This window comes from Varanus komodoensis, unplaced genomic scaffold (assembly GCF_004798865.1).
Source record: "Varanus komodoensis strain SLA01 unplaced genomic scaffold, ASM479886v1 scaffold3, whole genome shotgun sequence".
In the NCBI taxonomy this organism is placed as follows: domain Eukaryota; kingdom Metazoa; phylum Chordata; class Lepidosauria; order Squamata; family Varanidae; genus Varanus; species Varanus komodoensis.
The window spans coordinates 9997072-10015263 of NW_025335761.1; the positions used below are offsets into that span (position 1 = coordinate 9997072).

The window sequence follows — 18192 nt, forward strand, 5'->3', positions numbered from 1 at the left end:
TCCAAGGTTCTTTTTTGATTTTGGTCCTGATAATCTGGAGCATCCTGTACCCCGATGGATGCTGCCCAGGGATCATGGGATTGCCCTGCCTGTGTGTATTAAACATTATTTGACTTGTAAAAAAAATTAAGGACAATAGCATGTATCTCTCAGCTTATTATGAGGAAAAATCAAAGGTGTTGAAAACTATTGGCTCTTGCGTTTTAACAACTGTGCATTATATGCTAACAACCATTTATTTCAGCAGAGTTTAGTTCTGTTCATTAAGGCTATTGGAGTACCTTCAGTTTTACTGTTACTCTTTATTCGTTCCATTTCACTCTATGACATGTATGTACTCAAATGACATATACATATTCTCTCACATATTTCCTAAGCATAATCACCTGAAAACTACCAAGCTTGCCTGATACTGTATTTGTAAATGGCATAAATTTTTACTAATGAACTTATGAAACAGAAAATGTTCCCTGGTGTTGCCTCAGTCCAGTGACTTGGTTAGACAATCTCTGCTTTAAAATATATAACTCAAAATTACTGTTAAGAAAAGAAATAGTAGCATAGGTGTTGGCAAGAGGGGTGGAGAAATGGGGTTGTTATTTAAATGATAACCTTGTGTGTCAATATATCATTTGTTCTGACTAGAGTCATAATGCTGTTTGGAAGAGTTCCAGCCATCTGTTCTACTTTGCGTTGTTTGTACCGCTTGGCGTTGCAAACCCCAGAGGAAGCAGCTCCCTTCAAAAGCACTTGCATGCATAGAGCATTTTTTTTCTTTTTGTCTCAGTTTCCTTGCATTGCTGCTGTCTTGCATGCTAAAAGCAGATTCTGAAATGAATTATTTGTTTTCACGTTGTTTTATAGTTTAGAAGACAACACACCTGTGTTTGAATATTGGATTACTTTGGTTAATTTGCCCATTCTCAGAGCTTGATACTTCTTGTGGATCAGACTTCATCCCCTCCTAGTCCATCTGTCTGTAGCCTCCCATTTATTTGTAGTTCCGCTGTTGGAGGTGGAGTGTGCAGAAGAGACTTTACCCTCTCGTTCTTCCTGCAGTTGCTGCATGGATCATGCTTCAGTTCTAGATGAGAGCCCTAGAGACAAAGCAGGCACACTGCACCAGAAACCTTCCTGGCTGAATAAGAGTATAACCTAGATTACATGTAACTTGTGAAGCGATCAAAAAGGGTTGTTTGTTCAAATGGAATGTTTGTATGACTATTATCGCATTATGTCTGCTTCCATAATAAACCCATAATTTGCTGTGATGCATGCCACTATGTTGCCCAATCTGAGGAAGTTTTGTGACATTTGGACCTAGATACTCTGGATTAATTGTGGATTGAACATCCTGTAGTTAACTCATGGTTTGTTCTTAGGGTAACTATGGGTGGTTTAACCCAGGATTAACCCATACTGTTAACCCATTAACTCAGGTTGAGACATCACAAAATAATGCCTAATTAGCAGTTGCTTATGTAAAATGGTGGCAGCATGCACTACAGGAAATAATGAACGAAGTAACCCATGATTTGCCACTCATGTGTGTAAACCATCCCTTTGTGTGTTCAGTATGTGTATGTCATACTAACATGCAAGCTATATTTATGTATTCCTGGCTGGAAAGTCCTCCAGGCTGATGAAAGTTTATTGAGGCTCAACCTGAGTAGGTCAAAATTCTGTCCTGGTGGGCTGTTCAGTTTGAGACATCTAAAAAGGTGATCTCTCCTGGTTTCATAAGTTATTGCCTTGATTGTTAGATGTTAAAATCTCTCTTCCCTCTTAAAAAATGGGAAGTCTTAGAGTACATGTCTACCGAATTAAGTAGTGTAAGTGCCATAAAACGGGGTACACTTCATATAATTGTTAAGAGTGATCTGTACAAATGTTTCATTTTCATACAAGAATGTAAGAACTGTGCTGAATCAGACCTAAAGGTCAGTGTAACCCAGCAGTTTGTTCACACAGTGGCCAGTCAGCTTTCCATGAGAAGCCCACAAGCAGGACATGAACGTGACAGCACCCATCTGCCCATGTCCCCCACCGCTTTGCATACACAGGCATCCTGCCTCTGATGCTGGAGGTAACACATGGCCATGAGGACTTGCAGCTGTTAATACATGAAATAATCATTATGTCTTGAATGCCTCCATATGTATCAAAGTCACACTTCTAGTTTCTGAGACAAACACTTAACTGGGTGAATTGGTGAATCCTAGTTCTCTCACTCTGGATGTATAAGTTTGTGTGGACCTCTTTCCTGATGAACAGGAACTCTTTTAAGATGTTCAAAAGGTACCTTACCTTAAAGAGTGAGTGGAACTGTGCTATGTAGCTCCACCCCCTGACACTGTGTAATTAGATAGTCCCCAAGTGTCAGCACAGACAGCAAACACCAGCAGGGTCCCCTTTTATTTCCCACCCCCTGGATCACAACAAGTTTGTGAAGTAAATTAGGCGTGGCAGGGGGGTTCAGACAATCACCATGACATAAGTAAACCTGCCAGCGGTGGATCATGCAAGCCTTAATCAGCCCCTGCATAAGCCATAGCTTGATTTAGGATTATACAAGGGTTGTTTAACCCTCACATAACCCATCACTACCAGATTCAAGTTTCATAAGCCACAGGTGCAGGTTGCATAATCAAAATGGCCGCCTATGCACCCTGCATGGCTTTAATAAGCCATGGTATGCTGTTCAGTTGTGTAAAACAGTGCATGGAATGGCTTGGCCTACTTCACCCAGTGAACTGCATATCTGATTGGGATCAGAACTCAGTTCCCTCTCTCCAAGAGTTTCTGCAAGTGTATCTGACATCAAGGATTATTGATGTCAGATACACTTGATTATTGATACTGCAAATGTTATTATTTCAGATGGGGGTATGGAATCCAGTGATGAATCTGTATCAAATTTTCAAAGCTGCTCTGTCTTCATATGTTTGTGAACTTAAATATTGTTGTCTTAAGGATTCGAAAGCCTAAGCATTTCCTTGTTGTATCTGAAAGAGAAGAAACATTAAGAATAAAGGCATTTGGGAATCCACTGCAGGATTTGATTTTAATTTTTCTTATGATTGGATAATGTAGAAGTTTTTAGACTGGAAAGGATGGGCCAAAATGGCTCATCTAAAAGAGCTCCCCATACATGTGGTAAGACTGACCATCCCTGAAAAAAGCCATTTGTTATCTAATACCCTTATTGGCTTGGAAGTAAATACAGATAAAGAAGGGCACATGTGAACCTTGTGCCTGTTCACCTTTACTGTTTATTGAAAAGGATACTTTGTTGTGAAAAAACAATTTTTTTATTGAAAAGTTTTAGGCCACATTTAACCCTCCAAAGGCAGGTGTGTATCAGAACTGAGACAGATTCTAGAAATATTCTATTATTGTAGATGGTTGTTATAAAGTATCTAAGGCCCCTTTTTGGCAGAGTGACCTGTAGTCCACACTGAAGCACCTTCTTATACCAATGTCATCCTTTGCAAAAATGGATGCAACACTGATATGAGAAGGAGCCACTGCATAGTCTTCCACTAAAACTCTATTTACCAGATATCATGGATACCAGATATATACATGGATATATAAAGGTTAACATTTTAAAAGTTTGTTAGTCTTAAAGACTACTTAATGACCTGAATAGGGAACTTGTGCCAAGAATTTGACGTGGTTCACACAACAAGCCAGAGTGCAGATTGGTTAGTGGGTTGTTATTGAAATGTTGCTTGTTGAATCTTGGGTTGTTGTGTTGTATCAACCTAGCGATGCTATTAAACCCTGGTTTGTTAACAACATACAATCCACAGTTGGCAGCCCAAAAACAAAACAAAACAACCCCCATGGGTTCTCAGTGCAGGCTGCTCATGGCTAGCAAGCCAAGGGTTCTTTTGCATCCAGTCACCATTGCTTTGATGAGAAAACTCTTATTGGCATAGTTTTCAAAACGTAAGTCAGTTTGCACATCTTTATCTCTTAAAAATATTCTTTAACAGTATTGACTCATGGCTGCTTCCAGCATTTATTTCAGATGGATGTTGTAGGTCTGCAGAGCTGCTTATTCAGCAGTGAAACAGGCAGGCCTGTAACAGTTAGAGTGATGTTCTTATGTGTCTTAGGATACCTGTGTTAAAAAGGTAAGATCAGAAGCTGCCCTAAGTTGGATTTCTTCCCCCTTTTGTTGCTGATACAAAAGAGCACATGAAGTAACAATACCCTAGAAAGTCAGTCCCCCTCCAACTCTCTTTCTCATTTGTTGTTGTAAAGGATTTTGAGTATGCCTTTCAGGATAGAACATCCTGGCTAGTCAACAGCAATATTTAAAGACAAACAATAAACCCACAATGCAATAGCAGAAATAGTAAAATAGTATTGCAGCAGAGGAGGCAGCAGTGGGGGTTACAAGCTTGACAGCGGTGAGTGAATGAACCAGAGAACTAGCAATGAGACTGGCTGCTATTCAGTGTATTGCACCAAGTGCTGCATGTGTAACTTTTCGTTAACTGGACATTGGTCCTGGGCATGTGCTTGGGGTGAGGAGTTCCTGGCTCTCGGGGAACAAATACACTCTCTCAGGGAACCTGTTCACTCCCTTGAAACTAAGGTTGCAGACTCACAGAGACCAAGAGAGAGAGAAAGGAGATGTTGAATCCCCAAGGGATATATAGAGAAAGGGTCTTGGTAAAGGAGGGTGTCACTTGGAGGAGGAGGGAAATGATTTGCAAGATGGGTCCCATCCCATGGAAGGTGAACAGAACACGTCATCACAAGGGTGGGAGGCGTGTTTTGGTAGAAGGTTTCACCATCAGACATGTAGAAAGCCAGGTTTGCAATGGGTGCAAGGATCATATGGTGAGTTGCCTGCCTGGCACAGAGGTTGCTGGCATCACCTGCCGTCTGGATAGCCTGCGGGACAGTGTGGGGGCAGAGCCAGCAGTCATGGTCCGTGTTGGCACAACTGATGTGGGGAAATGTGGTTGGGAGGTCCTAAAATCCAAGTTGAGGCTGCTGGGGAGAATGTTGAAATCCAGGACCACCAAGGGGGCTTTCTCTGGAATGCTACCATTTCTATATGCAGGGTCAGTCTGAAGGTGCAGCTGAGGAGCCTCAGTGCATGGATATAGAACTGGTGTAAAGAGGAGGGCTTCATCTTTGGTAGACACTGGGAAACATTTTGGAACAAACTGGGCCTGTACAGGAGGGATGGGCTACACATGAATCACAATGAAACAAGACTGCTAGCATGTAACATAAAAAAGGTGGCAGAGCAGCTTTTAAACTAAATCCTGTGGGAAAGCTGGCAGGATCTAGGAAGCATCTGGTTTGAATCAACTTATACTTAGAGGATAAGGGAGGGAGTTCCAGATTGCCCGAGTACGGCAAGAGAGGAAATGGACAGCAAGGTAACGACAAGGCATTATACTCAGAGAGGACAAAATGCCAGAACAAGTGGACGCAGAAGGAAGGGGATACAGTGCTTAGGTGGTTCTATACAAATACCAGAAAATGGGAGAGTCGGAGTGCATGACAATAAGAGAGAAGCTAGAAATGGGCATTATGGAAACATGGTGGAGCAGACATAACCAATGGGATATGGTCATCCCTGGATATAAACTGTATAGAAAGGACAGGGAAGGGAAAAACAGAGTAGGCATCGCCTTCTACATTAAAGAGGGCATTGAGTCCAGCAGGCTCAAAAAGTGAAACTGTGAAGACTTCTCCATAGAGGCACTCTGGGTGAAAATTCCTGGAAACAAAATAATTCACTCTTGGGGGTATGTTGCTGCCCTCCAGACCAGAATGCTGAGGGTGATCTTGAGATGAGAAATGAAATCAGGGAGGTCTCCAACAAAGGCAGTATTGTAATAAAGGGTGACTTCCACTGGATCTTGACTGGATAGATATACCTTCCAGTTCTGCTGTGTTAAATACCTTGATGTCCCTAACAACTGTGCTCTGGAGCAGTTATAGTCATGGAACCAACCAGAGGGGAGGTAATTCTGGATTTAGTCCATTTGCACTTTTCAAAAGAAGAATTTCCCAAGATTAAGGAAAATGGTTAAGCAGACACTGAGTAAGGGAATCAAGAAAATATATTTGCTTCATAATGCTCAAAATATACCATATTAGAGGCACAGAGAATATGCATACCACAAGGAGGAAAGGGAGTGCAAAGTCCAGGAAATCACCAACTTGGTTAAAGAGTAGAGTCAAGGAAGCTGTCAGGGAGAAAAGGCTTCCTTCAAGGGTTGGAAGTCTTGTTCAAATGAAAAGAATAGAAAAGACCACAAGACTGAACAAGGGAGATGTAAGCAAACAGAGAAGCAAGGAAGCAATATGAGGAACATACCACTAATAGCATCAAGGCCAATAATAAATAATTATGTAAATATATCAAAGGCAGAAAAGCAGCTAGAGAAGCAGTTGGACAATTTGACAATAATGGAAATCAAGGTGCACTGCGGGGTGGACAGGAGATTATAGAGAAGCCCAATGAATTCTTCAGTCTTCACAACAGAGGATGCAAAGCACATACCTGTCCTTGAGCTTATGTATTCTGGAGGGAAGTCTGAGGAATTAAGGCAGGTACTAAAGACCAAGGATGAAGTTCTTAACCTTATTGACAGTCTGAATGTCAGCAGATCACTTGGTCCAGACAAATCACCTAGTCTCTGATCCATCCTAGAGCCTGTAAAGAAATAAAACATTAAAACCTTCTTACCAAAACATTTACTATGTCCCTGGAAACAGCCATTGCACTAGAGGATTGGAAAATGACCAGTGTGGGACCAATTTTTTAAAAGGGATCCAGAGGATATCTGGGAGATTACAGGCCAGTTAGTTTAACATCTGTTCTGGGTAAACTGCTTTGAAAGCATCATCAAAGACAGAATCAGTAAACATACAGAGGGACAATCTCTGATGAGAAAAGGTCAGCATGATTTCCGCGAGGGGAAGTCTTGTCTCACAAACCTATTGGAGTTTTTGGAGGGTGTCAACATGCACGTAGACAGGGTGATCCAGTAGACATTGTTTGCTTGGGCTTCCCAAAGGCTTTTGATAGAGCCCTTCACCAAGGCTTCTGAGCAAGCGAGCAGTCACAGAATAAAAGTGGAAGTCCCCTTACGGAGCACAAACTGGTGAGAGAAGACAAGACAGAAAGAGAGAATAAATGGTAATTTCTCCAATGGAGAGATCTCACCAGTGGAGTCCTGTGGGGTTCTGCATTGGAACCATTTTTTCAACCTATTTGTAAATGATTTGGAATTAGGAGTAAGTAGCAAGGTGGCCAAGCTTGCCAATGACACCAAAATATTTTGAATGGTCAAAACCATAAGAGATTGTGAGGAGCTCCACAGGGATCTCACCAAGCTGGGAAAATAAACATCAAAATGGCAAATGCCACTCAGTCTAAGTAAGTGTAAAGTAATGTGAAGTTGGGACAATAAAGCCCAAATACAGTACACACTGATAGGATTGGAACTAGCAGTGACAGAGCAAGAAAGGGATCTTGTGAAAGTAGTAGATAGCTCCATGAAAATGTCAGCCCAGTGCACAGCTGCTATGAACAGGCAAATTCCATGCTAGGCATAATTAGGAACAAACAGAAAACAGAACTGCCAACATCTTACTCCCCTTTTACAAATCCTTGGTATGACTGCACTGTTGTGTATTGCGTTCAGTTCTGGTTGCCTCACCTGAATAAGGACATTCTTGAATTGGAAAAAATACAAAGGATGGCAATGAAAATGATCAAGGGGCTGGAGCATCTCCCCTATGAGGAGGGACTGCAAAAACTGGAAATGTTTATCTAGGAAAAGAGGCTAGTAAGGGGAATGGAGAAGATGGGAGAAGAAGACATTTTTCACTCTCTCCCATAGCACTCAAACCCAGGGCCATCCTATGAAGCTGATTGGGGCAAGGTTTGGAAGAGAAAAGAGAAAGTATTTCTTCACACAGCATACAGTTAAAATACAGAATTCATTTGTGCCATGGGAGGTAGTGATGGCACAACACTAGATGGCTTTAAAAAGGTATTGGACAGTTTCATGAAGTAGAGACTCTAGTGGCTATTAGCATTACCACCAGAAGCGGCAGGCCTGCATACACCAATTGCTGAGGAGCTCAGGCACGTGGAGGTCTTGCTTGGGCAATCCTGGAAGCAATCGGTTGCCTTTGTGTGTTCAGAATGCTGGACTAGATGGACCTTTTATCTGATCCAGCATGGCTTTTCTTGTGCTTCTGTGAAGGTAGTGAATCCTGGCACAGATGCTCTGAAGGAGGTCTGAGAAAGCCAAGAGGTTCATGGGAGCAGATGGTCATTCAAGATACCCCTGTCCCAAATCATGGCTAGGCAGAGTTTATTATTCCAGGTGAACATAGTTCTTGGCTAGCACTTTCTGTGCTATGAAAACTTCACTGCAATTCTCAGAACTCTTAAGAGGGTCATATTTCACATTCCATGAAATTGGGACATTGTATTTACTGTTTTTCTTCTAAGCTATTAGTGTGTGTCCCCTGATCAAACAACCCCTGATGTCATCACATCAGTCTAAGAAATTATTACAACATTATTTTAAGATTCTCTAAACTGGCCTGAATGTCCCAATGTCAGGACATTTTTCCAAAATTAGCAACCTGCTCAGTGTAAAGAAGAAAATAGAAGTTTCCACTAGATTTCAAGCATGGTGGAAAAGGAGAAGAAGCAGTTTTGATGTACAATGGGAAAAGGTGGTATGGGGCATTGCACAAGGTATAATATTTAGATGCAAGACCTCTTGGTGGAAGTTCCACATCTGACCCTGAGATCCTCCTTGGGTTCTTCCTGCAAGCAGTTCGTGACTTCTAAGACCCTTCCCCTGGAGGACTCCTCGCTGATTTCCCCCATCTCAGATCAGAGATAATAGTGGGGATGCAGGAGGCAGGGAGCTTAGGTGGTTCTGGGAAGAGCAGTTGCTTTTCCTAGTGTTGGATGAGTAGCTACATACTACATGGAGTGGCACCACACCCGTGGAAAAGACATGTGCTGCATGGAACGAGGGACTCTGGCAATGCTGGAATCAGTGGCTGCTCCAGCATCTAATGCTCAGTGCTCAGGAACCCAGTTATTGGAGCCCTAGGAGAACTTTGAGTGGCTTGCTATTTGAATTTGGTGTGTGTGTGTGTGTGTGTGCGCGCGCGCACGCATGTGCATGCGCGTCAGGATGTGTGTGCGGCACTGTCTCTTGGCATGGCAAAGTACTGCCAGATAGCAGTTCTAATGTTTAGAATGATCAGCTAGGGAATGAAGATGGTTTTTTTCCTAAGAGCTATTGGAGAAACAGCATTTGGTAATAAGAAAGAAATGGAAGGAGAAAGGGGGTCTCCAATTAATTGAATGGCACAAAGAAGTTTGGCATATAGTGCCTAATGACAAGTTGACCTGTGAGATAAGGGTGAAAAAAAGGATTGGCAAAGAAGAATGATTTTAATAATATCACTTGTTATGTTGTATTTTGTTTTATGTATTTGTTGCTTACGGTTGTAAGCTGTCCTGGAACATTTTGTAAAGGACAGGGTATAAATATTGTTAATAAATAAATAATATATGGGGTATGTTGATTGAATATGTATTAATAAAAGGGGAGGATGTATTGCAATTATGGTTGGAACAGATTATCTTGGCAAGAGTGGAAAAATGGGGTGGGGGAAGGCAGCCATTGTCCCGGTGGAGGGGTGCACTAAGGGTGATTCCTTTTTTTAAAAAAACTAGATGTTGTGTATCAAGTGCTCTTTTTTCCTTTATTACATGATTTTTGTATTTGCATTTGTTTAATATTTAAATACAAAATAAAAAAAGGAAAAACAGCATTTTGAAGTGAGAGGCAATATTTCCAAAATTATTGACCTTGCTGCCAAACCTTGAATTATTTACAGAACATGAGTGAAAAACTGAATGACTGCTTGGAGGATATGGTGACTATCAAGACGGAACCCTGCTCCCCGTGCCAGGGAGAGGAATATGGACAACTTTGGTAAGGGTATATGCAACAACTTTCTGGGATTCCTTTCCATATTAATAATGTCTACCTAGGAAGGTCTGCTCATTTTCCATGACCTCCCTATGTGTTGTAGAGAGTTCCGAGACATATTTTAGGCTGCGGGTTTACTTTAAGTATGGTTCAAGACAGCTTGTTGGGCTCAGGAGAACTTTCTGTGCAGATGGAACAGGCACCTTAAAACACAACAGTTGCCTTTTTCTGTGGAACAGATTTGCGTAAGAATATTTGTTTCTTTGCGTAAGAATATTGATAATGCTAAACTGATCCATTCCTGACTTTTCTCATTAAGGAACTCACAGCAACCTTCTAAGAAACTCCACAGTTCTTGGAGCACAGTTTAAAACCCACTGAGCTGTGAAGATGCACATATGGAGCCTCCAAACTTGGAGGTTCTTGCTTATCCTGTGCAGAGAGAGAGAGGAGCATGGAGTGAAGGGCAGGGATTGCTGTGCCTCATGTCTGCCTGTGTCTCATGTCCCACCAGCAGGCAAACCCCCTTGGGTTGGGTTGGTATCATGGTATAACTGAGAGCACAGGTCATTGTATGACTGTGCTGTGAGTGGATGCCAGGTCATCCCTGTGTCCTGGATCCCAGCTAAGGAGTGAACATCCCTACAGCTCAACTCAAGATTACAGGAGTACTATTTTAATTTGTCATATTACTTTATTGATTTGATTTGTACCCTGCTCTTTTCCAAAAATTGCACTCAAGGCGGCTTAGAATCACAAATAAACCTTCTAAAACAATAATCAAACACATTTAAACATAGTTTAAAACAATTACAAATGTTAGCTGTGGGCAAAAAGCTTAAAAAAACTGATTATTAAATGAACTTGTGAAAGTGTTGAAAACTTCTTAAATATTTGTACTTTATTGCCACCATTTTTTCTTTCTTTAAATTGCAGTGCTTTATCATTGTGTTTTGCTCAATCTGCACCCTGTACCAAGGCTGTTTACTTCTCCTAATCCTGGTATCACCATTTGGGTTAATCTGTGGTGTTAAGCATTGCAGAGGGAGAGGGAAGACTATTTGTACCTAAGAAACTGAGTGCAATGTCAATGGGAGGGGAGCACAGAAATCATTTTCCAGTGGGCTTGCCTACATGAGGCTGTTAATCCACTGTATCTACTTTATATTTAATTTAATTTATCATGCAGCTATATTTTCAGGGTGCTTTATTTCCAGAATTGAGATCCAAGCATTCACAAACCTCATTTCGTGTTCTGCCACATAACATTCAGGTGGCACTGTGATTTAGTGAAATAGTGCAATTTAGTGAAATAGTGTAGTTGTACACATGTGAAAGGGATTTTCTTTAGCTTTAATAAAATAATACTGCATATTTCCCACTCTAAAGGAAAAAGAAAGGTTGGAAGTGCTGTTTAAGAAAAGAAGTGAAACTCAAGGGTCATTTTGTCATTTAAAACGTATGAGTAAGGTCCAATATATGCCTTGTGTAGATAATCTCTGAAACAGGGAGAGGGAGTATGGGGTAGAATGTTCAGTTAGTTGCCTAATCACAATCAGGTCCAAAATAAATGATATTTTGGGTCAGTAAAATGGAAAGGTTCCAGGGCCTGGTTCATTGGACCCCTCAACAGCTCCTGTTGGTAGGGCCCTCAGGGGATACCTCCACCTTCCCTTTATTTTTCTCATCATGCATCAACCATTTGCCAAAAGCAGCTAAAGGATGGTCTGTTAGACAGCCATCTCTGATGCTTGTAACTACTGTTTTAATTCACCTACAGTGCCTCTGGGACCCGTCAGCCAAAGCTGTGGAGTGATGCACCATCATGACCCCAGAAATTTTGGGAGGGAGTTAAAATGACAGGCAGAAGCAACCGTTCTTGCAGCTACCAGACCAGGCTTTTTTCTGCTGTTTGTACACAGTGGGGGGGAAAGGTAGCAATGGGACAGGAGGTTTAGGCGATTGACAGATGTCAATGCAATGGACTTTGGTCATTGACAGAGGTCCAGCCCTTCCAGTCCTTCATGCCAGGACTGCACAGTTCCCTTAGGTCATTCACCTTAAAAGGTACACACACGGGGCACTGCTGCCCCTAAAGACAGTGCAGGGATTACTGCTTGGGGGTGAATCATAGTGTTCTCTGTAGGTTACTTGGAACTCGGAAATATTTTGAAAGAAACACAGTTACTGTTAAAGTAACACCCAATTTGATTATGAGGTGCTCAAAAACTTATTTCTATCTGGAGGTTTAAAGAAGAATGCACTTTATTGTTTTTCTTTGCCCTTCCCAGCAGCTTATCATACTCTTAGATCCCATTTATTTTGTTTTCTTGACAGCTCTGGAAAAATTGACTCCCAATCTGTGGACGTGGAGCCTAAAAAGCTGAAAGGAAAGCAGGATTTGGTCATGTCCAAGAGTTTTCAGCAAGTGGATTTCTGGTGTAAGTTTCTCATTGCTGGAAGAGTGGTCAGTTGGAGCCCTGCCATTGCCACCTGCAAAGTGCCCTCTTTTCAAATACTGGAGTGCCATTCATGTACTACAGGCAATTTTAGAGATATGCAACTATAGCAGTGCTGGAAGACAGAAGTTCCAAACCTGAGATTGAACAGGGACTGTTGATGGGCAGACGTAGTCCACTTCTGGCTTAGATTTAGATGCCTGCTCTACACCCTGTGTGCTGCATTTGTCCTTTAATCCTTAGATGTAATACTAGCTGACATGAAGAGAAATATGCTCTAATCTTTCCAGGGAACAGCAGAGCCCTGCCCTGAAGTAGCTAAATATACTTTATTAGGAGGGTTATAATGCAATACCTAATGTAACTAGCCTTTATTTTAGTTTGTAAAATAGTCCTATTCTCTCTGGTATCCAATATCTGTCTTTCTCTGGAAGTTCTGGTGGGTTCTTGGCAGGAATACGTCCTACAAAACTTCCTGACTGTTAGAGCAGAACAGCAATTGAACCAGTTACCAAGGGAAGTAGTGGGCTCTCCCAGTCTGGAGGCATTCGAGAGGCAGCGAACAACCATCTGTGAGGGATGCTTTAACTTGGAATCCTGCACTGAGCAGGGGGTTGGACTTGATGGTCTTATAGGCCCCCTCCAACTCTGTTATTCTGTGATTCTGCCAAGAGTAAAGGACATGGGATTTTAAGCATATGATATGCACTTCACTCTAAGATTCCTTCTCAAACTTGTCACATTGGAAAACCAGTGGTCTGTAGCTTGCCCAGTGGGTGGGAGGGCACAAAGGGAAGAAGGCATTCCTTCAGGTATCCCAGACCCAAGCCATATAGGACTTCATAGGTCATCACTAGCACCTTAAATTGGGCCCAGACGTCAATTGACAGCTAGTATAACCTATAGAGGACTGGCCAATCTGCATTAACATTCTGGCAGCTCTATTCTGAACCAATTGAAGTATTCAGACCAACTTCAAGGGCAGACCCACATATAGTGCATTACAATAATCCAACCAGGAAGTTACCAGAGCGTGGGTCACCATTGCAAGGCAATACTCATTCAGGTAAGGACACGGTGTATCAGCTGAAGCTGAAGGAAAGCACTCCTTGCCATTGCTGCCACCTGAGACTCCAAGGACAGCTCTGGGTCAAGGAGCACTCCCAAACTGCAAACCCCTTGTCTTTTAGAGGGAGTTCAACCCTGTCCAGGACAGGGCTGAAATCACTTGCCTGGAAGGACCAACAGGACCTAATAAGCAATGTATCCTGTGGAAACTATGTACTGGGTTCTATCCTTCCAGCCTCCATCTAACACTTAAAGTCTTTATTTTGATTTATAGTTCACCTTTTCTAAAAGGCTTCAATGTAGTGATTTCATTTTTAGCAAGTATGTCATGTCATACCCCAGTGATGCCCATAGGCTGGCCTTGTCTTGTATCTCGAGCATCTGTTGGCTCTTAAAGAGATGGATAACAAAATACATAACAAGGATGGGCAACTTGTGGCCCTCCAGACATTTTTGGGCTGCTGTTCCCTTCATCACTCACTACTAAATACGCTTGCTAGGACTGATGAGAATTGTTCTTCAAGAGCTTTTGAAGGGCCCGATGTTCCCCATCTGTACCAAATAGGCTGGCTGAAAACCCTTCTACACCTTCATTTCCTGGTCAGATGAGTTGGTACAGCTCATCAACAGTTCCTAAAGATTGTTGGCTGTAGTTTAGAGGGGGAAAGTGCAAGGAACATGGCAACTGTCATGCTGGTGCATACCCAAAAGCCTATTTCCACTTTAAGAACGTTAAGTGCTAGATCAGACCAAAGGCCTATCTAATCCAGCATTCTGTTCATACAGTAACCAATCAAGTAGGTTGTGGGAGACCCCAAGCAGGACAGGAGTGCAATAAATAACATCCTTCTTCTCATGTTTTCCAAGAACTGGTACTGAGAGACATACTGCCTCTGATGTTGGGAGTTCATATAAAGCCATCTTGACCAGTAGCCATATTAAGAGCTATATTTTTCATGAATGTATCCAATTCCCTTTAAAGTTCTGTACATTGATGGCCATCACTGTGCTGTATGCACGTCCTTTTACCTGTCTTAAGTCTCCTTCCATTCATCCTCATGGGTTGACCCTGGGTTTTAGTACACCGACCCTGCCCATTTTCTCTTCATGTAGATGGTAATGCACCTTTATCATGCCCCCATTTATTATGTCACCTTTTTTCTAAGCTAAACAGTTCCACACATTACAGTCTTTCCCCACAGGGGACTTGCTCCAGCCCTTTAATCATTTTTGGCTTCTCTTTCCTGAAACTTTGCTATATCCACTATATTTTGTTGAGTGTGATGATCAAAACTGTACAACCTATTTCAAGTTTGGTCACAAATTTATACCATAGATTGGTATAAACGTACTCCATTATCAATAGGGAAAAGCAGTACAGCTTAATTTGTGGAGGAAGTGATAGGAGCTTACTCTTGCTCTGGGTGGGCTTAGGTCACACTCTCCAACAGGGTGCCCTCCCAATGGGAAAAGATCTGGGGAATGCCAGGTTGAGGAAATCTGAGATGATGCACAGTTCTTTTCAGTTCTACAATTCTGTGAATTATGCCTTCATTCCAAAAATGATATTTTGCTTTCTCTGTGTTGAAGCTAAGTGGAAATTACATTTTTCTGGTCTAAGTTTGGGATTGCACAAAGCCATTTTCCCAAGACAATGTGCTGCATAGCTTTGAGATTAAAAAACAGCTGCCACAAAAAGAACTTCTGCTAAGCTTGCAAGTTTGATGGCATGAGAAAAACTCTCAGCACCCTGAGAAGTTTTGATGTGAAATCAACTTATGAAAAATCACCTGTGCCCTTATTGATGACACTGTCAGCATTTTGTGATGCAGAGTAATTCTTGTTTTCTCCTCCTCCTCCTCCTCCTCCTCCAGTCTGTGAGTCCTGCCAGGAGTATTTTGTGGATGAATGTCCAAACCATGGCCCACCTGTGTTTGTGTCAGATGCTCCGGTACCCATTGGCATCCCTGACCGAGCTGCACTGACCATCCCACCTGGCATGGAAGTAGTGAAAGAACCCAGTGGGGAGCGAGATGTGCGCTGTGTGAGTGAGGTTATCCCTAAAGGTCGAATCTTTGGACCATATGAAGGGAAGCTCTCCAGTCAAGACAAATCAGCAGGCTTCTTCTCTTGGCTGGTAAGTAGGATAACCATGTTCCCAGCAGCATAACTCTTGGAAGCAACTGGTGAGGCAAAGGATGCAATTCTTTGCAAATTTGGACAGAAAAAGGCCTACAGCCCCCAGCATTTCCTGTCTGGCATGGCTGGCTAGGGAATGCTAGAACTTGTAGCACGTTCCTCTGGCTAAACATGCAAATCATAGGACCTTCATGCTCTCAAACTTATGCTAAGAATATAAGTACCTGTAGCTTAGTTTCAAGAGATGCTCTTCCTGTTAACAGGCAGGAGAAGTTTAAACTGTGGACTGGAAAAGAATGCTTAGACATCTAGTGCAAAATTGTCGTACTATAAAGCCCTGAACGGCTTGGGTCCTGGTTACCTGAAGGAGCGCTTACATCCATATATGCCCAGCCACCCCTTGAGATCAGCGGGAGAGGCCCTTCTCCGAGAGCCCCCCGTGAGAGAAATTAGGAGGGTGGCTTCTCGGAGGAGGGCTTTCTCAGCGGTGGCGCCTAAGTTATGGAATGTGCTCCCTAGAGAGGTCCGCCTGGCGCCGTCGTTATTTGCTTTTCGGCGCCAGGCGAAGACCTTTTTATTTAAGCGGTATTTTAACTGTTAATATTATTTGATCTTATCTGGCCAGGGCGGCTTATTTTATATTGTATTTTTTGGATTTTTAATGTTTATATGTGTTGCGATCTATTTTATAATTGCTTTTATTTATTGTTTGTAAGCTGCCCCGAGGCTTCGGCGAATGGGGCGGCATAAAAATGTTTTAATAAATAAATAAAATAAATAAAGAAGCATACTTGAATCATTTGCTAGAAGTAAACATTTCTATAGGCTGTTCTCCAGCCTTTCCCTAAGCTTGATTGGCCAGGCTGTCCAGGAGACAATTAGGAGTTGGTGCCCTAGAAGTGAGGCATTAATTATTCCATTTCCTTGCACTTTTGTTTTTTCAGATTGTTGATAAGAACAACCGCTACAAATCCATAGATGGGACAGATGAGACTACATCAAACTGGATGAGGTAAGTTGATCACTTGTCTATTAATTTCCCTTCTTTAATGGTATTTCTGGCCTAGAGAATGAACAAAAACTTCTCTTGTGGTTAACCCTTTAGAAATTACTATTCCTGTCTGAAACTTTTGATTCCTTGTTTTATTCTTTATTCCTACCAGAGGCACTCTTTTGCTTCTCCATTGAGTAGCAGGGTTTCAGTTGAGGAAGGAGAGGAACCGGGGTTATCACTTAGTCACCTCTTCCAAACTGGTTCTCTGACACTCTTTATTTTACTATTCCAATGTTTTAAAACAACTTTTCTTTAAAAAAAAAAAAAGTTATATTTTGGCTAATTATGAGAAAACGTTTCTGTGGGAACGCCTACAAATTTTGTTTGGTTTTGTTTGTTTGTTTGTTTAGAGTTGTTTGCTGCTTTGCTAATCATAATGGTACAATCAGGAGATAGAATTTATCAGTTGGGGTGCTCCTGCAAAATAAGAAAGATCCACAATTTTCATTTTTAAAAGTTCTCTTATTATTTGTTGCTGGCTTTGCAAAAACTCTCATATGCTTCTACTTTATTTACATTCCTTTGCCACCCTGATCGACAGATCAGTCAATAGGGACACGCTGTTCATTCATTTCCCAAAGCAGAGCTTTTGTGGCAGTCTATCCATGCATGTGTATGTGAGTTTGTGTGTGTTGCAGACAAATTGTGATTCAACAGCAACAGAACTGAAAACACACTGAAGATACTATGAATGGCATTGGATTTTTCCCATTTGACAATGCTATAGATAATAAATGATTTGGTAGCTGAAGCCCACATATCCTTGATGCTCTCTGATTGATGGCATTCTATAAATATGCTTAAAAAGATATAGTTTGAGAGTTGATATCCTAATGCATAGAGAAATCCAAATAGGTCATTGTGTATGCTATTAGCAAATGTTGGATAGGGTTACACATTTTTATGCCAAACAGCTCCTTGTGATTAAGGCTATAGTTCTATCTATATTTACTTGGGGCTAAATCCCATTGAACTTGGTTTGACTTAATTCTGAGTGAACAAGTGTAGGGTTGGGCTACAGGTTTGATAGCTGTAGACTGAAATACGAGGATGTTATTGGTTGGTCAGTCAAGAGAGTACTTCTCAGGTGTAAGAAAGTCTGTCTGTATGTTGTGTTTTGCTTTTCTCCTAAAGTGTACATGACTTCATTGTTTTGTAGATGAATGAAGAAGGAGCAAAAAGGAAAAATTACTTTAGCTGGGAAATTTGGCTTGTCAAAACCAGTGCATCTCAGATGTTAACAAGTTGGTTGTGTACTGTGTGTCATACTTTGGAGTGCTTCTGTTCAGAGTTGCAGTCAGCCATCCATGCCGTCTTCCAGGATGCTCTATTCAATATTTGCTTGGTTTTAGTCCTCACCACCAGCAGATAGTCAGCATTCTGCATAATGCTCAGCCCTCCACCACGCTGTTTTCAGTTGCCTTGGTTTAGGTTTTATTTATGCTTTTTCTCTGAA

General features: G+C 41.7%; 1 protein-coding gene across 2 annotated transcripts in view; it reads left to right on the top strand.

Annotated features, from left to right (window-relative positions):
- PRDM11 (PR/SET domain 11) overlaps positions 1-18192 on the top strand; it is a 60419-nt gene that overhangs the window by 11199 nt on the left and 31028 nt on the right. For both annotated transcript variants that reach the window (XM_044437150.1, XM_044437151.1), the window contains exons 2-5: positions 9922-10019; positions 12354-12457; positions 15418-15680; positions 16627-16694. In XM_044437150.1, coding sequence (XP_044293085.1) covers positions 9925-10019; positions 12354-12457; positions 15418-15680; positions 16627-16694 — 530 coding nt within the window. In that variant the 5' untranslated portion in view covers positions 9922-9924. The remainder of the gene's footprint in view (positions 1-9921; positions 10020-12353; positions 12458-15417; positions 15681-16626; positions 16695-18192) is intronic.